The following is a 20,516-nucleotide window of genomic DNA, read 5'->3' as shown; positions in this document are numbered from 1 at the left end:
TATTTTGTTGAGATGAACGTTATCACTATGTTCCATATGAGAGGCTTTTCCAATGTCAAACATGGAGATGAAGTCAATTTGAACGACTTGCATTTCAGGCCCATTTGTACAACATCCTTGCTTTCTACTCGTGATAAATTTTATGGCGTGACTCATGGTTGATGAATAGGTAAATCAGGAATGGAAGTTGTAATTCAAAAATTCTGGAGAGCTACATCTCCCCCACCCTTCATTCAATATATTGTTCCGGAAATACCCACCTGAATGATGCCAGCAAGGACAGTCACAGATGCGGCTACCATTACTCTTTTCTGATCAATCAATGAATCGTTTTGTGTGGCATTGCTGTCAACTATGCTGTCTTCAGGTGTATCTGGGACAATTCTCAAAACTGCTGCTCCTACCATCAAGCTCAGGACAGGGAAAGGACCTGTGTGGTATAAGTGTCACAAGAGGAAACATTAATCTTTGTTTGTAGCTTAGAACATTCTGTCAATGGAGGAGATGTACGATATGGATGCTTAAGTCTGAAAAGGCAAATAGGTTAATGACTAATTTCACCCCTAATGGATTTCTCACCAAATTTTCCTTTAAAGTCATGCTTTTTTTTTTTTTTTTTTGCCCTGACAGTGATTTACTCTTACCCTAATATTGCCAACCCACTTCCCTGGAAACAATGCATAGGAACTTTCTTAAAAGTTAGTCTATGAGAATTTTTACCATGCATGTCCTGGTTTTCCTTTACGAAATGTTGGAGGGTATGTCATGCTATAGTGTAAAATCTCAGTGTGAGATTATTTATATAGGTAAAGGTAAAGGTTTCCCCCTGACATTAAGTCCAGTCGTGTATGACTCTGGGGGTTGGTGCTCATCTCCATTTCTAAGCTAAAGAGCCAGCGTTGTCCATAGACACCTCCAAGATCATGTGGCCGGCATGACTGCATGGAGCACTGTTACTTTCCTGTTGGAGCGGTACCTATTGATCTACTCATATTTGAAAGTTTTCGAACTGCTAGGTTAGCAGAAGCTGGGGCTAATAGCAGGTGCTCACTCCGCTCCCTGGATTTTAACCTGCGACCTTTCGGTCTGCAAGTTCAGCAGCTCAGCGCTTTAATATGCTGCGCTACCGGAGGCTCCTATGCTTGGAGGAAATATCATAGCCCAAATTTACATCAGTATATCACTCAACTTACCAACTGAAATATGTCTGGAAGTGCCAAAGAAAAAATAGATAATTACTGGGAAAAAGGCTGCATACAGTCCATAGCTTGGAGGTATATTTACCAGCAAAGCAAAGGCAAGACCTGAAATGAAAGAGAAGGAAATTCACATCACACTGAAGAATATATGAGTACACTCGAGACTGCATGGAGATTTCTATAGAGATGAATGCTTTACTAGTCAAATAACAAATGAATAAATAGGTTACCTTGTAAGACAGCTACCAGCCCCGTGCTAATTCCTGAGACAATGTCACTGAGGATCCAGTCCTTAACACGATATGCAGGGAGCCAGGAGATGATAGGAAACAAATTTAGAGCAATTTTCTTGGCCTTCTGTGGAGTGCAGCTGAAAAGACACCGTGCAATAGCTTAAATGCTCATGTTTTTGTGACATCGAACAAAGAACAATATAATAGAAAGATATTTGATTCAAATTTATATTCTGCTGCTAGGGTTAGTAATAAAAGTTTATTCAGGAAAGTCAGTAGACACTATCAGTGCTCTGTTCCCCCCCCCCCCCCAAGAAATAATATAATGATTGGTTGGTTGATTAGGCACTTCCTTGAAGAACTAATGTAACTAATAAAGGAGTCAAGAACCATACCATAACCAGGTTAAGTTTGCTTAGCAAACTTCAATGGGAGCACAATGGTTCTACAACCTATGCTAGGAAACAATTCTCTAAAGGGTTGTCTAGCTCATGTTTGATAATAGAAAACAGTGTGAAGGGAGAACAAGGACCCTATGTTGTCCCTTCATGTTAATTTTTTTGGAACATCTCCCCCCTCGCCCAATCACTCAAAAGTATTCCCATTTTAGCATTTGGAAAGTAGACTAATTAGCTCCAAGAGTCACTTCTGTCAAACATTCCATACTGTTGGGATATGTACTGTTTCTGATAATAATAATAATAATAATAATAATAATAATAATAATAATAATAATAATAATAATCTAAACGTTTGGATTATTGATGTAGCCATACCAGGAGACAGTCAAATTGATGAAAAACAGCAGCAAAAACTCAGCCGTTATCAGGACCTCAAAATCGAACTGCAAAGGCTCTGGCATAAACCAGTGCAGGTGGTCCCAGTGGTAATCGGCACACTGGGTGCCGTGCCAAAAGATTTCAGCCAGAATTTGAAAACAATAATCATTGACAAAATCACGATCTGTCAACTGCAAAAGGCCACCCTACTGGGATCTGCGTGCATCATTCAAAATACATCACACAGTCCTAAATGCTTGGGAAGTGTTCGACTTGCGATTTTGTGACACAAAATCCAGCTTGTACATCTTGTTTGCTGTGTTTTTGTGTTAGCAAAATAATAATAATAATAATAATAATTCTATTTTCTACCTGCCTCTCCTCATGGCACGAGGTGGATTACAGAATAATTAAAACATGAACATTGTAAAAATACCACAAATACACATATTAACATGTATTTCTATAAAAAGATATATATTAAAACATATTTCTATAAAATACATATTAAAAACACAAAACAGATTAAACAAAGAACACGAGTTTAAAATTCATGCTTAAATGTTTTTATTTATGTTGATGTTTTTTACTGGGATAATTGTTTTATTGCTTTGTTACTGTTTTGTTTGTTTTATCGGGCCTGGCCCCATGTAAGCCGCCCCGAGTCCCTTCGGGGAGATGGGGCGGGGTATAAAAATAAAGTTGTTGTTGTTGTTGTTATTATTATTATTATTATTATTATTATTATTATTATTATTATTAAAAACTGGCTGGGTAAGGCCTGCTGAAAGGGAAAGGTTTTTAGAAGGACTCAGTGCCCTGAGTCCCTTCGGGGAGATAGGACGGTATGTAAATAAAGTTTTATTATTATATTATTATTACTATTTTTAAATTCCAACAGCTCATTTAGCTGTTGGAGCTCTTCCAACAGGTCATTCCAGAGTTTTGGGGTGGTGAATGAAAAGGTCCTCTGGGTGGTGGTTGCCAGTCGGGTTTTGGCTGGTTGGAGTAGCCACCCCGCAGAGGGCCTAAGTGCTCAGGATAGATTGTATGGAAGAAGCCAATCCTTTAGGTAACCTGGACCCAAAACCATGTATAGTTTTAAAGGTCAAAACCAACCCTTTTTGAACTAGTTGGAGTTTCCGAGCTTGGTACAAAGGTGCATTGCAGAAGTCCAACCTTGAGGTTAGCAGTGTGTGCAATACTATCTTCAGGTCCTCCAAATCTAGGAAGGAGCATAGCTAGAATATCAGCTGAAGATGATAGTAAGCATTCCTGACCGTTGCATCTACCTGGGCTGACACTTGGAGAGAGAGATTCCCAAGTTGTGAACACAACCTTTCAGGGGAGTGTAACCCCATGGTATTGAAGGCTGCTGAGAGGTCTAGAAGCATCAATAGGGATGTCGTTGTTGAGTTGGAGATCATCCACTAAGGCAGTGGTTCAGCTGGTAAACTGACTGGGATTTTTGGGAGTTGTAAGCCAAAACATCTGGGGTTGAGAACCACTGCACTAAGGCGACCATAGCAGTCTCAACTCTGTATCCTGCTCTGAAGCCAGTTTGAAATGGGTCAAGGAAGTCTACATCATCCAAGACTGCCTGGAGTTGGAGGGCAACTGCCTTTTCAACCACCTTGCCCAAAAAGGAAGGTTACACACTGGTCTGTAATGATTAAAGTCCAGAGGATCCAGAGAGGGCTTTTTCAGCAGCAGTAACTACGACTTCTTTTAAACAGGATGGAAGTTTCTTTCCCTGAGAGATGCCTTAATAATTTGTTGTATTTGAGATCTAATTGCAATTCCTCCCTGGATGTCAAGCCAAGATGGATAGGGATTAAGAAATCAGGTTGTTCTCCTTATTTGCCCCAGGAGATCATCCTCTAGAGGTGTATTTGTTGTTGCTGTTGAGTACCTTCATTTCCAACTTATGGCAAACCTGTCACAAAACTGTCTTGGCAAGATTTGCTGTTTTTGAGACTGAGGCCCCTTGTACACTGCCATATAAAATCCATATTATCTGCTTTGAACTGGATTATATGGCAGTGTAGACTAAGATAACCCAGTTCAAATCAGATAATGTGGATATTTGATTACCTGGGTTATCTGGCAGTGTAGAAGGGGTCTTAGATAGTGGGACTTGCCCAAGGTTTTGTTCTTCCAAAACAAGCTGGTCCAGATATTTTCTGTGGACTTCGGATGGACTGGCTCTGTCATCCAGATGTCAGTGACTCTCAGCATGATGCGAACAGCATGACTGAATAAAATAGAAGGCACTTTGTATTTCAACATGCCCTTCTAGAATATGGAAAACTCACTGGGAATAATTTATTTGGAAATTCTTTACAGAAAATGATAATATAAACTGTATTAATATGGTTAAAAATTGAGACCATCCACACTTCGGAATTTGTTATGGCATTAAGGCTCTGTGGCAGAGAAAGGTAAATCCCTCACAAAACCACAAATCCCAGAATTTCATAGCATTGAGCCATGCAGTCAATGTGGTCTCAAGCTGCTATAATTTCCAGTAATTATTACTGTTCAGGTTTTAAATTGCTGTTGATGTTGTTTTATGTGGTTATAATGTTGTTAATTTTACTGATCTATGTTTTAATCTATGTTGATTGGGCTTGTTCCCATGTGAGCTGCCCCAAGTCTCTTTGGGGAGATGGAGGTGGGATACAACAACAACAACAACAACTATTATTATTATTATTATTATTATTATTATTGACACAACGACGTTGTACGACACAGCAAACAAGATAGACATGCTGGATTTCGTTTCACAAAACCACAAGTCAAACACTTCCCAAGTGTCTAGGACTGTGTGATGTATTTTCGGATGATGCGTGCAGATCCCAGCAGGGTGACCTTTTGCAGTTGGCAGATCGTAATTTTGTCAATGTCTATTGTTTCCAAAAGCCGGCTGAGATCTTTTGGCACGGCACCCAGTGTGCCCATCACCACCGGGACCACCTGCACTGGTTTCTGCCAGAGTCTTTGGAGTTCAATCTTGAATTATTATTATTATTATTATTATTATTATTATTATTATTATTATTATTATTATTCTGCCTTGTGGACACAGCCCGTGCACATAACTCTTTGTCTCTAATATTAATGTTTACGAAAGAAGAGCTCTTACCTAAAGCATACTCGGAGGTGATCCATGAAGGTTTTGTGATATCTATGCACTTTCTCGTGCTCTTGATCAAATAAGATGTCTGAATACACTGGCCGTGCCACAACATACTGGTTGCCAGCTGGTTCCACCATTTCTCCAGAAAATTCTTCCTGCCAGGGTTTTGATTCTGCCTTATTATAATGTCTCCAGAAACTCTGAAAATAAATGGCAAAGCGTGCTTTTAAAATATCTTGGACTCCACAGATGAGTAAACTCCAAGTTGAGCATTACCACCTTTGAAGATCAAACAAAACCGGATTATGACATTGAAATCTAGTTTTTACAACAACATTCCTCCTCCCTTTTCACACTCCAAACAGCTGTAAACCGTAAGTGCCTGGTTGTTTATCTCTGAGTCACTAGCTAAAGATAAAAAAGATCAAGTATTTTTTAAAAAAATCCAGTCATAATGGTGAGAAAAAAAGATCATTGCTGTCTTCTGGGAAAGGATGAATGCTTAGCTAGATTTGTATAACTATGTCAATGTTAATGATGGACTTGGCCCAAACCATGAAATTTTATCCTCTTTGTGTTCCTGACAATTCAGTAATCCAAGCCCAGGCTTTTTATTTAGATCTATAGAGATTTACAATTCTATCAATCAACGGTTGTTTCCTTTAAGAGGTTTTTGGAAACTGGACCTTGCAAAATATGAGGACATCCTCAAATATGGAAAATTAACTCATTTGTTATACGAGAGAAAATTGTATGTGTTTTATTATTTTTGTTTTGTTTTGTTATTCTCATTCCTAGGCTCCTTCTATACTGCCACATAAAATCCATATACTGTAACTGGATTATATGGAAGTAGACGTATATAATCGAGTTCAAAGCAGATAATGTGGATTACCTGCTTTGATAATCTAGATTATTTGGCAGTGCAGATCCAGCCTTATACTGGCTTTTCAAGTGTATGATTTTTGTGTTTGTGGATCTTTGGCCGTTCTGATTGCTTAATTTTAATAATTTTTCTCTTTCTTATTTATAATTTTAAGAAAAATAAACACCTGGGTTAATGGTAGATATACTACGACCAATACAGTAGAGTCTCACTTATCCAACACTCGCTTATCCAATGTTCTGGATTATCCAACGCATTTTTGTAGTCAATGTTTTCAATATATCATGATATTTTGGTGCTAAATTCGTAAATACAGTAATTACTACATAGCATTACTGTGTATTAAACTACTTTTTTCTGTCAAATTTGTTGTATAACATGATATTTTGGTGCTTAATTTGTAAAATCATAACCTAATTTAATGTTTAATAGGCTTTTCCTTAATCTCTCCTTATTATCCAACATATTCGCTTATCCAACATTCTGCTGGCCTGTTTAGGTTGGATAAGCGAGACTCTACTGTATATCTTTCCTCCTTTTAGCATATAGCTAGACAGGGGGATAGATATTTTGTTGTTGTTGGTGTCTTCTCACCACTTCTGACTCCGGCCCCTTTTACGCTGCCATATAAAATCCAGATTATCTGCTTTGAGCTGGATTATATGGCAGTATAGAAGGGGCTTCATAGTAATCTCAGCACAGGCATTTCTTGCCAAGATTTATTCTGAAGGGGTTTGTCTTTGTCTTTGCCTTTGCGTGAGGCAGATAATCCACTTTTTTTTTTGCTTTGAACTGGATTATATGAGTCTACACTGCCATATAATCTAGTGAATTGCCCAAGGTCAACCAGTGGGCTTTCACAGCTGAGTGGGGATTCCAATCTAGGCCCCTCCTACACCACCATATAATCCAGGTTATCAAAGCAGATAATCCACGTTTTTTGCTTTGAACTGGATTATATGTCTACACCGCCATATAATCCAGTGACTTGCCCAAGGTCAGCTAGTGGGCTTTCACAGCTGAGTGGGGATTCCAATCTAGGCCTCTCCTACATCATCACATAATCCAGATTATCAAAGTAGATAATCCACATTTTTTGCTTTGAACTGGATTATACGAGTCTACACTGCCATATAATCCAGCGATTTGCCCAAGGTCAACCAGTGGGCTTTCATGGCTGAGTGGGGATTCCAATCTAGGCCCCTCCTATACCACCATATAATCCAGGTTATCAAAGCAGATAATCCACATTTTTTGCTTTGAACTGGATTATATGTCTACACTGCCATATAATCCAGTGACTTGCCCAAGGTCAGCTAGTGGGCTTTCATGGCTGAGTGGGGATTCCAATCTAGGCCTCTCCTACATCATCACATAATCCAGATTATCAAAGCAGATAATCCACATTTTTTGCTTTGAACTGGATTATATGAGTCTACACTGCCATATAATCCAGTTCAAAGCAGATAATCTGGATTTTATATGACAGTGTAGAAGGGGCCCTAGTTTCCCAATTTTGCCAAAGTGGCTTCTGTATGAATTTTACAAACACCTTAATAGGCTTAGGGCCCTGTCACACAGCCATGTAACCCAGAATATCAAGGCAGATAATCCACAATATCTACTTTGAACTAGATTATCTGAGTCCACACTGCCATTTAATCCAGTTCAATGTGGATTTTATGCAGCTGTGTGGAAGGGCCAACGGGTTAAACTGCTGAGCTGGTGAGCTTGCTGATGGAAAGGTAGGCGGTTCGAATCCGGGGAGCGGAGTGAGCTCCCACTATTAGCCCCAGCTTTTGCCAACCTAGCAATTCAAAAACATGCAAATTAATAGGTACGGCTTCTGCTGAAAGGTAACAGTGCTACATGCAGTCATGCTGGCCACATGATCTAGTAGGTGTCTATGGACAACGCAGGCTCTTTGGCTTAGAAATGGAGATAAGCACCAACCCCCAGAGTCGGACACGACTAGACTTAATGTCAGGGGAAACCTGTCCTGTGTGGAAAGGGTCTAAATAATTTTTTATCTTGGTTTCATTGCTCTTGCAATTATTATGTATCACATCTCTTTCCTAGACTTCTTTCCTCCCTGAAACGCCATTCTCCAAACACATCTTCAGTCTGACTAATCTAGATGATAGCAGAAAGTTGATAATTTGTAATGTACCTATTTTTCAACAGATCCGGGATTTCCTGTGAATGTGTGTGCAAATGAACACTTCTAGAAAAGGATTATAAACCTACGTTAGTACAGGACATGAGTCCATTTCCTGCCAACCATTGGATATCAATGGAGAGAAGTGAAGTATTGCACTTAATAATTAATTGGAAGAGTACATCTTGTAACACCTCAGACTTTCTATTCATTTCTGGAGAAGTACTTCAGCGTGGAGGGTAATTGAAATGGGAACAGCATTCGATTTTGACGGGAGAAATTCCTTTATCAGAAAAGTTTTCAAAATATTATAATCCTTGTAAAGGATTTATTTAAGTTCTGGTTTGCCGGTAAAACTGAATGACTGAATGATGCGTGTCCAAACCGTGCGAAATATTTGGAAAGCTCGCGTTTAGAGCCTTCTTCTTGTCAATAAGTAGGGCATTGACATGTTAGTCCATAAATACTTACTTCTGTGCAAGCCTGCTTTTGAGCTTAGACCCTGGTTTCCCTTCAAAACGGTTATTAACAATGTAAACTATTTACTGCCACATGCTTACACAACACTCCAGTTCGATTACTTTGTTTGCTTAGCTCTGGTTTATGTTTGGAAATGCAGGCAGAGGGAACCAAACCTCCGCACAGTTTGTTAATTATTTTTAGACGCCATTTCTTCATTTCCTTTTTTATTTACTCTGTTTATTGCTTTAAACTATTTCGATTGTCACAGGGCACTTAGCTGATGCTTGGGCTCTGCAGGGAAGACGGATTTGACTGTAACTTTGTTCTACTATCGCCATACAAGGTCAGCTTAACCATTAGGGGAGTGAGGCAACCGCTTCAGGAAACAGATGATGAAGTGCTGGGAATGGACAGAGCTGAGTTTCATTGCCTTGCTTGGTACTAAAGATGCTGTCCCATTGTCAGTGCTGAAGTACAAGCTTGTCTGCCTTATCATTTGCTTCAAGCAAAAAATTTTTTTATCTTGGATTGGTTCTGTTCTCATATGAAACATGCCCAGAACAGTGTCAAACCAGGGTGCATCTACACAGCAGAATTAAAGCAGTTTGAGCCCACTTAAATTGCTGTAGTTTACAAGATCTTTAGCCTTCCCTAAAGACTGCTGGCACCACATCAAACTACAACTGCCATGATTTCATAGCATTGGGCTATGTAGTATCAAACTGAATTGATTCTACAGTACGGATGCACCCTTAGTTTATATCCAGTTTCTAAACCCAACTAGAATAGATCTGCTGAATCAATGGGATTTACCCAAGTGCCAATTTACTAGGTTGTTGTGCATTTTGCGAGCTGTATGGCCATGTTCCAGAAGCATTCTCTCCTGACGTTTTGCCCACATCTATGGCAGGCATCCTCAGAGGTTGTCAGGTATATTGGAAAACTAAGCAAGGGAGGATTATATACAGTAGAGTCTCACTTATCCAACATAAATGGGCGGGCAGAACATTGGATAAGTGAAAATATTGGATAATAAGGAGGGAATAAGGAAAAGCCTATTAAATGGCAAATTACGTTATGATTTTACAAATTAAGCACCAAAACATCATGTTTTACAACAAATTGACAGAAAAAGCAGTTCGATACACTTTATGTAGTAATACTGTATTTACGAATTTAGCACCAAAACATTGAAAACATTGACTACTAAAAGGCAGACTGCATTGGATAATACAGAACGTTGGATAAGCGAAAGTTGGATAAGTGAGACTCGACTGTATCTGTGGAAGGTCTAGGGTGGAAAAAAGGACTCTTGTCTGTTGCAGCCCAGTGTGAATGTTGTAATTAATCACCTTGATTAGCATTATGGCCTTGCAAGCTTCATTCCTGCCTGGGGGAATCCTTTGTTCGGAGGATTTAGCTGGCCCTGATTGAGTCCTGTCTGTAATTCCTCTGTTTTCAGAGTGTTATCTTTATTTACTATTCTGATTTCAGAGTTTTTCAATACTGGTAGTCAGATTTTGTTCATTTTCATGCTTTCCTTCCTTCTGTTGAAACTGTCCCCGTTTTTGTTGTCCACATGTTTGTGAACTACCAAACGCAGCAATGCCCATGAAAGAACATGAAAGGCACTGCAGACTAACTCAATCAGAGAAATCAGCCATAGCAGAACACTTGATGAAGCAACCTGAACACAGCATATTATTTGAGAACACAGAAATGCTGGACCACTCCAACAACTATCATGTCAGACTACACAGAGAAGCCACTGAAATCCACAAGCATCCACAAGAAAGGAGGAAACAATGAAAATGAATAAAATCTGGTTATCAGTATTAAAAAACTTTAAAATCAGAACAGTAAATAAAGAACAACACTCTGAAAACAAGGAAAATCCAGAAATGAAACAATCAGGGGCAGCTAACACCTCCGAACAAAGGATTCCCTCAGGCAGGAATGAAGCTTGCAAGGCCATTAATGCTAATCAAGGTGATTAATTACAACATTTACACTGGCCTCTAACAGACAAGAGTTCTTCCTCCCACCCTGGACCTTCCACAGATATATAAACCTCCCTTGCTTAGTTTTCTAATATAACTCACAACCTTTGAGGATGCCTGCCATAGATGTGGGTGAAACATCAGGAGAGAATGCTTCCAGAACATGGTCATACAGCCTGGAAAATGCACAACAACCCAGTGATTTCAGCCATGAAAACCTTCGACAACATGCCAGTTAACATTTGAGGTAAATGAGCTATTCTAACTAGGGCTGGATCTATTATGCCTTATATCCAGGATCTGAGCACAGATTATCTGCTTTGACCTGGATTATATGAGTTGCCACAGCCATATAATCTGGGATCAGATCCTGGGATATAGGGCAGTATAGAAGGGGCCTGAGATTAGCCATTGGAGATAGACCAAAGTATTTGGATTACTCCTTCAGCCCTTTTCCAGTTTACCAGTGGTGCCTTTGATCAGATAATAAGATACAGGAAAGTTGTGTGTAACAAAGGTCACGGCACCTGGATACTGGAAATGTTTAGTTACCAGATACAGGTGCCTACTTTGAGCTGACCATCTTAAAGGGAAATACAACTTCAAATGTGTACCTTAGAATTACTATTTAAACCTAAGGTCTTTATGAAACTCTGAAACACTTTCTTTTACACTTACTGTTTAAAAAGGAATTGTAGGAACTGTCGAAGGCTTTCATGGCCGGAATCACAGGCTTGTTGTGTGTTTTCCGGGCTGTATGGCCATGTTCCAGAAGCATTCTCTCCTGACGTTTCACCCACATCTATGGCAGGCATCCTCAGAGGCTTTGAGGTGAAACGTCAGGAGAGAATGCTTCTGGAACATGGCCATACAGCCAGAAAACACAATACAACCCAACTGTAGGAACTATCCAATAATTCCAAAGCCTGTCCTCTTACCAACTAAGAATCTAAGTGTTATGTGTTTCTGATCCCCTCGTCTTTATATCCCAACTAATGTTCTGCTTTTCCTCCAATTTCAGATTCTAGAGCCACAATGCCATATAAGGGACAAGTGCAATTTTGAAAAGTGGATAGTCCTGCATGAGAGGAAAAAATAGAACCCTCAATCAAATTTCTTTTATTTAATTAGTTTGGTGATATTCCTATCTATCTAGCTATCTTTGATAGCATATGGAAGGGTTAACATCCCCATGGTGTTTGTTTGGTCTCTGTATTCCTATTCAGAAGATTTCACCTCACTTTGTGTCCCTGCGATCCTTCGATTTTGAAAGATTTGGCTTGTGGTGGAAACAAGGATTGGTGAAACAATGAAAGCTTTCGTTGAGACACCTTATCCCCATAGAATCCTAGAATAGTAGAGTTGGAAGAGACCTCATGGGCCATCCAGTCCAACCCCCTGCTAAGAAGCAGGAAATCGCATTCAAAGCACCCCCGACAGATGGCCATCCAGCCTCTGTTTAAAAGCCTCCTTATCCCCATGATAATAACTCTTCCAGGAATGAATTTTCCTTCCCAGGAGTAGATTTATCTCACTTCCTGTTGTCTCACCCCCATTTGTAACTATGAGTCAGTTGTAAGTCTGTAGGTCGGGAACTGCCTGTACTATACTATATTGGTTCATTATCATGTACATTATTATTGTTTTAAGAGCCCCTGATACCTCAGCGGGTTAAACTGCTGAGCTGCTGCACTTGCTGACCGGAAGATTGGCGGTTCAAATCCAAGGAGTTGAGTGAGCTCCCACTGTTAGCCCCAGCTTCTGCCAACCTAGCAGTTCAAATACATGCAAATGTGAGTAGATCAATAGGTACCGCTTCAGTGGGAAGGTAATGGCGCTCCAAGAAGTCATGCCAGCTACATGATCTTGGGGGTGTCTACGGACAACGCTGGCTCTTTGGCTTAGAAATGGAGATGAGCACCAACTCCCAGAGTCGGACACGACTAGACTTAATGTCAATGGAAAACCTTTACTTTTACCTTTTATTGCTCTTTAGCATTGAAAGCAATTTCTCATGTCCTGTTTGTGAAGAAGACAAGTCTAGGGTTTATGTTTTGTCTGATTGGATCATTTTCCTTCAATGGTTTCTCCTTCTGTGTCTTCATACATAGATCCTGCATCCACAGATGCTGCCATCCACAACTTGAAAATATTCCACTGCTACACTTTGGTTTTGAATTTTTTTTAAGGGACACTATTTTGCTACACCATTGTAGATAATGGGACTTGAACATCCACAGACTTTAGTCCTAGAACCAAACCCCAGCAGATATAACACTAAGAGTATTTTTTTAATCGTGTCAGAAGCGACTTCAGAACATACTGCAAGTCATTTCTGGTGTGAGAGAATTGGCTGTCTACAGGGACGTTGCCCAGGGGATGCCCAGAAGTGTTGCTAGGAGGCTTCACCACTATTTTATGACCCTGTTCTTTGTGGTTTTTATTCTTATTTCTTTTCTCACCCCGAGTTTTAACTTAGTGTTCATGTGGCCCGCCCTTGTTTTTATTGTTCTGCTGATTTTGCGTTGTAATGTATATTATCATTTATTGTATTGGTATGATTTGTTGTTCTTTTATATTCTGTTATATTGTATTGTTCTGGGCATGGCCCCATGTAAGCTGCCCCGAGTCCCCATTGGGGAGATGGTGGCGGGGTATAAATAAAGTTTATTATTATTATTATTATTATTATTATTATTATTATTATTATTATTCTCTCATGTCCCTGCAAGATAGAGCTGACAGATGGGAGCTCAACCCATCCCGTGGATTCAAAGTGCCAACCTTCAGGTCAGCAACACAACCTTCAATTCAGCAGTTCATCCGGCACAAGGGTTTAAGCCATTGCACCACCACGGCTCCTGGCACTAGCAGTATGATCCTACAATTAAAAGTACTTGTTGGGGGTCACATTTTAGGAAATGAATATAATTTGACAATCATTTGACAATGATCACCCAAGAGATGACAGTGATCCTTCTTAATATGGTTCAGTCGATTGCTTCCTATGATTACAAAGCATATGTGCATTCGTCATAAGAAAATGCTTAATTTTTAGTCTATGGATATCACTTGAGTTCTAGTGAATTGGCCGCTCTCTGTCAAGAATGATTGAGGTGAATGTCAGCATTCCATATACAGTAGAGTCTCGCTTATCCAACATAAATATGCCGGCAGAACGTTGGATAAGCGAAAATGTTGTATTAAAGAAAAACCTATTAAACGTCAAATTACGTTGTGATTTTACCAATTAGGCAACAAAACATCATGTTTTAAAACAAATTGACAGAAAAAGCAGTTCAATACATGATAATGTTATATAGTAATTACTGTATTTGCGAATTTAGCACTGAATTTAGCATCTTACCTGAGGAAGTCTTCAGCTGAGTTCTGTAGATGTATTCAACTCGATTACTCAAGGAAGATGGGCAAATTCAGCAGAAGAAATCATTTCAAGGGTTCTGCTTATATAGCTGTGGAAGACAATCAGCTGTAATAGCTAACTTCCATTAACTTTTACGGTGTATGAAGATTTCATAGTGTCCTTGACCATTGAATCTGTGATCAATAAGGATGATAAGGATGGGCCCCTGAAGTTTTCTTGGCGATTGCATAACACGGTTAGCAAATTGCAGGTTTGGGTAGGTAAATACGTGGTTAAAGAACAGCAATGAGCCATGATGGTGTATTCCAAATGATGGGAAATAACTATACATATTGTAAAAGGAATGGTTGCAATTTTCATAAAGAGATTATATAGTAAAAGGTGACAGCTCCTGAATAACAGGATTCAGGTTCAGTGGAGGATGTTACAATTCTCTCACACCAGAAGCGACTTGCAGTTTCTCAAGTCGCTCCTGACACAGAAAAAAAAAAGTGGAGGATCTTCTCCTATTGACAACATTGTATTAACATTCAAGTGCCAACTCTATGGGATGCCATTGTGTCCATTGCTTCAGGCTGCCCTATATCCTAGGATCTGATGCCAATTTAGCGGCTTTGAACTGGATTATATAAGTCTCCACTGCCATATAATCTGGAATAAACAGAAAATCTGGGATCAGATCCTGGGATACAGGGCCTGTATAGAAGGTTCCTTACTCAACAAAATGTCTTGAATCCGGATACAAAAAGATTATCCCATTGTCTCTGTGGGCTGAGAAAAAAAAAGCATCTGTTGCAGGTCCTTTTCCATGGTCATTGGTGTTTCTGAAACACAGTGAGGAATGCAGTAATGGGGAAACATTTAATCAGCTGGATTTCTGCCTGTCAGGTATGGAGGGGCTAATAACAATAATAATAATAATAATAATAATAATAATAATAATAATAACCAGTGCAGGTGGTCCCGGTGGTGATGGGCACACTGGGTGCCGTGCCAAAAGATCTCAGCCGGCATTTGGAAACAATAGACATTGACAAAATTACGATCTGCCAACTGCAAAAGGCCACCCTACTGGGATCAACACGCATCATCCGAAAATACATCACACAGTCCTAGACACTTGGGAAGTGTTCAACTTGTGATTTTGTGATACGAAATCCAGCATATTTATCTTGTTTGCTGTGTCATAATAATATAATAATAATACAGTAGAGTCTCACTTATCCAACACTCACTTATCCAACGTTCTGGATTATCCAACGCATTTTTGTAGTCAATGTTTTCAATATATCGTGATATTTTGGTGCTAAATTCGTAAATACAGTAATTACTACATAGCATTACTGTGTTATGAACTACTTTTTCTGCCAAATTTGTTGTCTAACATGATGTTTTGGTGTTTCATTTGTAAAATCATAACCTAATTTGATGTTTAATAGGCTTTTCCTTAATGCCTCCTTATTATCCAACATATTATCCACATTCTGCCGGCCTGTTTACGTTGGATAAGTGAGACTCTACTGTAATAACTTTATTTTTTATACCTCGCCACTATCCCCCCACGGAGACTTGGGGCGGGCAACATGGGGCCAAGCCCAGATAACCACAATAAAATATATTCAGAACAAAAGCATCATCAACGAGAAAAATATAAACAGAATAAAACATCATATTAAACAATAATATAGTAATTAAAGAATAAAAGGAACCCTGTACATAACATCTGCATTTATTACACTATGTAACACAATTTTTGTTCCTGGGTTACAAATGTCATTTCCTAATTGGATCTATCATAAAAACATGGAAAAAATTTATTAAACTGCCAAAACTTTGTCTTTGCGGGACATCCTGCAGCACATAGTTTTTCGATGAATATCTCCTAGAGCCTCAAGCAATTCAACATAAAATGTTGTTTCTGGAGTATAACAACTACCTTCAAAGTAAGTACAGGAAATAACACTTTCAAACCAGGGACAGGAATTTTTTCAAAATTTGGGCTGCTGTGAGTTTTCTGGGCTGCATGGTCATATTCCAGAAGCAGCATAATAATAATAATAATAATAATAATAATAATAATAATAATAATAATAATAATAATAATAATACAAACTAGAGCTGACAGCTGACACAACAAAGCATTGCATGGACAGTTCCTTGACAAAATTGAAGGAAAAGCTGATAAGGAGAAGACCTGGCTATGGCTCATGAATGGGACCCTGAAGAAGGAGACAGAAGGCCTGATCCTTGCAGCCCAGGAGAAAGCCATCAGAACAAATGCAATTAAGGCCAAGATCGAAAAATCAGCTGATGACCCAAAATGCAGACTGTGCAAGGAAGCTGATGAAACCGTTGATCATATCCTCAGCTGCTGTAAGAAAATTGCACAGACAGACTACAAACAGAGGCACAACTGTATGGCCCAAATGATCCATTAGAACTTATGCCTCAAGTACCACCTCCCAGCAGCAAAGAACTGGTGGGATCACAAACCAGCAAAGGTCATGGAAAATGAACATGCAAAGATACTGTGGGACTTCCGAATCCAGTTCTGGAACACAACACACCAGACATCACAGTTGTGGAAAAGAACAAGGTATAGATAATTGATGTTGCCATCCCAGGTGACAGTCGCATTGATGAAAAACAACAGGAAAAACTCAGCCGCTATCAGGACCTCAAGATTGAACTTCAAAGACTCTGGCAGAAACCAGTGCAGGTGGTCCCGGTGGTGATGGGCACACTGGGTGCCGTGCCAAAAGATCTCAGCTGGCATTTGGAAACAATAGACATTGACAAAATTACGATCTGCCAACTGCAAAAGGCCACCCTACTGGGATCTGCATGCATCATCCGAAAATACATCACACAGTCCTAGACACTTGGGAAGTGTTCGACTTGTGATTTTGTGATATGAAATCCAGCATATCTATCTTGTTTGCTGTGTCATAATAATAATAATAATAATAATAATAATAATAATAATAATAATAATAATAATAATAATAATGCTTTATTTATATACCACCCCCTCTTCCAAAAGGGACTCAGAGCAGCTTACAACATGAGAAGACAATATACATGGCATCAATAACACAATAAAAAATAAATCAAATTAACAAATCAAAGACAGATCACAATAAATAAAAAACAAATAAAATCCAATAAACATAATTACTTACAATTTATAGACACCACTCATATAAATATAAGATTTTAAACAATTAAGACTATTAAGCTATCGGCTCATAGCTCTGTGAACTCTTTCATCTTTGCTGTGCTTCATTTGGAGGAATAGTTTTAAATTGGAATCACAAAACAAATGAAAACTGAAAAGTAAAAAAAAGTAAGTCGTTAAAGACATCACAGGTCCTACTCTCAATGGTAGAAACAATAAAAACTCTCTCTTGATGTTTCGCCCACATGTATGGTAGGCATCCTCAGAGGTTGTGAGGTCTCTTGGAAACTAGGCAAATGGAGTTTATATATCTGTGGAAGGTCCAGGGTGGGAGAAAGAACTCTTGTCTGTTTGAGGCAAGTGTTAGTGTTGCAATTGGCCACCTTGATTAGCAGTGAAAAGCCTTGCAGCTTCAAAGCCTGGCTGCTTCCTGATGATGTAGCTGATGAAGAAACACAATCTACAAATTATCTACAGATCCACTAAGAAAATCCAACGAATGCTACCTGTATGCTGAATACATGAAGGTTGTGAGTAAACCAGATATGTTACTTTTACCGAAGTCTACTTTATTTTTCTCTCTTGAGAGCATGATATGGAAACAAGATATTTTGTGGGAGAGTAGATGTATTTTTGGGCATTCTGAAACTCTGCTGTTTTTGTGCACTGGCATAATCTCTGTTCCTTACAGATCAGAGACGACTAGGTTATCAGTCTAGTAACTGAAAGCCAAATTGCCTTGCATAAAAATGTGGTCATATACCACTGAAGAGAAGATTTTACTTAAACGAGTTTTTGACTCTTCTCTGGAAGATCATACTTCTACAAATGGTTATGATTTTCAAATTGTTGTGAATGCCATTATTCTCCAAAAAGGTTATGGAGAATCTGGTTTTCCAAAAGTTTATGATCTTTAAAAGGTAATGCCTTTTCAAAAGCAATTCATGGCCTGCTTCCAATAAATGATAAATAATGCATTTTTTTAACTTTTCAGTTATCATTTGTTTTGTGATTCCAATTTAAAAATATTCCTCCAAATGAAGCACAACAAAGATGAAAGAGTTCACAGAGCTATGAGCCAATAGCTTTATCCAAATACTTCTGGCACAGAAGCATTTCTTCCTCTAGTGCCTTGGCAGGATCATCAATTGTTGCAGAATGGTGCAATTTCATTGCAGCAGAGAACATGATATTCCTGCCGATGTGTGCAATTAGACGGGGAAGAAAGGCTGCTGGAGTGGGCAATTGCATAGCTATTGCGAGCTTATATGAGTCACATCTTACTGTCATTCACAGAGGCGGTTCAACCACCAGGCCAACTAGGCAGTTGCCTATGGCGCCATATTGTTGGGGGCGCCATCGAGGCAACTCGTATCTCCTGCGGCCTGCCTCCGCAAGGTATTGTACTGCTTTTTCTGTTGATTTGTTGTAAAACATGATGTTTTAGTGCATAATTTGTAAAATCTTAATGTAATTTGATGTTTAATAAACTTTTCCTTAATCCCTCCTTATTTTCAAACATTTTCACTTATCCAACGCTTTTATTTTTCAGTGATTGGCGAGGGGGAGGGGGCGCCAAAATTCTGTTCGCCTACACTTGAAAAATACCTAGGGCATCTACATAGTGAAGATGTATTTCTTCTGAGCTGCACAAGAGTTTATCAAATCAGTAACAAACATGAGAAGTCAGAGTGTTTTCTTTTAAGAATTATTATCTAACATCAATCTAGTAGCGCAATGGTTTAAATTGCTGAGCTGATGAACTTGCTGACCGGAAAGTTGGCAGTTTGAATCCGTGAGACGTTGTAAACCTCAGCTTCTGCCAACCTAACAGTTTGAAAACATGCAAATGTGAGTAGATCAATCAGTACCGCTCCGGCAAGAAGGTAACAGCTCTCCATTCAGTCATGCCAGCCACATGACCTTGGAGGTGTCTATGGACAATGCCGGCTCTTTGGCTTAGAAATGGAGATGAGCACCAACCCCTGGAAACGACTAGACTTAATGTCAGGGGAAAACCTTTACCCTTATTAGAATGATCACTGGACAGTCCTGGGCAGGCTATATTCCCTCAGTTTATTTGACTTCTCAGAGAATCTTTAAGCATCGCTAAAGTTCCAAGTCCATCCTTCGACTGCTAGTAATGACCCTATTAGTCTTTATATTGATGGTGATCCTATGAAAGAGCCATCCAATAACAGTCCTGCTCAAGTCTTGCTGCAGCTTGTCTGTCCATCTGGAATTGGTCTCCCACTTTTCTTACTGCCCTCCACTTTATCAGATTATCATCTTTTTATTGAATTGTGTCTTCTCATAATATACTAAGAGTCATAGGCCCCTTCTGCACTGCCTTATACAATCCAGGTTATCAGCTTTGAACTGGATTATATGGCAGTGTGGACTCATATAATCCAGCTCAAAGGAGATAATGTGGATTATCTGCTTTGCTAATCTGGATTATATGGCAGTGCAGAAAGGGCCTTAATTTATTAATCTTGGCTTCTAGGGAAATTTCACATTTGATTTACTCACTACAGGATCCAATCATTTGTCTTTTTTAACAGCTCCTCAAGATGCCTTCTCCAACGCAAGTTGACTTTCTTCCTGTCAGCTGACTCGGCTGTCCAGCTTTCATAACCATACATACAAATGGGGAATATGACAGCATGGAACATCCTAACTTTAGAATTCTTTAGCTTTACCCTTGAGGATTCCAATTAGTTACCCCTTTAGGATATTGTTATGTTCTTATTTTTTCTCCTTTTTAACATAAATGGAAAATTTCAGCATTGTCTCTGTCCAACAAATGCTAGAATATAAAAAATGCAAATAGAATGAAATTATCAAGTTTTTGTGACACATGTTATAGAATCATAGAAACCATGGAAGCATAGAGTTGGAAGAGACCTCATGGGCCATCCAGTCCAACGCCCTGCCAATCTCATACAAAGCACCACCGACAGATGGCCTTCCAGTCTCTGCTTAAAAGCCTCCAAAGAAGGAGCCTCCACCACACTCCGAGGCAGAGAGTTCCACTGCTGAACAGCTCTCACAGTGAAGAAGTTCTTCCTAATGTTCAGGTGGAATCTCCTTT

At 39.2% G+C, this 20,516-nt stretch overlaps 1 protein-coding gene across 2 annotated transcripts in view; it reads right to left on the bottom strand.

Annotated features, from left to right (window-relative positions):
* The window catches only part of slc26a3 (solute carrier family 26 member 3), a 33,342-nt gene extending 27,525 nt beyond the window's left edge, over window positions 1–5,817 (bottom strand). For both annotated transcript variants that reach the window (XM_062981704.1, XM_062981703.1), the window contains exons 1-4: window positions 5,360–5,817; window positions 1,430–1,569; window positions 1,194–1,304; window positions 261–430 (exon numbers count right to left, since the gene is read on the bottom strand). In XM_062981704.1, coding sequence (XP_062837774.1) covers window positions 261–430; window positions 1,194–1,304; window positions 1,430–1,569; window positions 5,360–5,490 — 552 coding nt within the window. In that variant the 5' untranslated portion in view covers window positions 5,491–5,817. The remainder of the gene's footprint in view (window positions 1–260; window positions 431–1,193; window positions 1,305–1,429; window positions 1,570–5,359) is intronic.
* Between the last annotated feature and the right edge of the window lie 14,699 nt (window positions 5,818–20,516).

The sequence above is a fragment of the Anolis carolinensis genome, chromosome 5, assembly GCF_035594765.1.
Source record: "Anolis carolinensis isolate JA03-04 chromosome 5, rAnoCar3.1.pri, whole genome shotgun sequence".
Lineage (NCBI taxonomy): Eukaryota > Metazoa > Chordata > Lepidosauria > Squamata > Dactyloidae > Anolis > Anolis carolinensis.
This window is presented reverse-complemented; position numbering and strand designations above follow the sequence as displayed.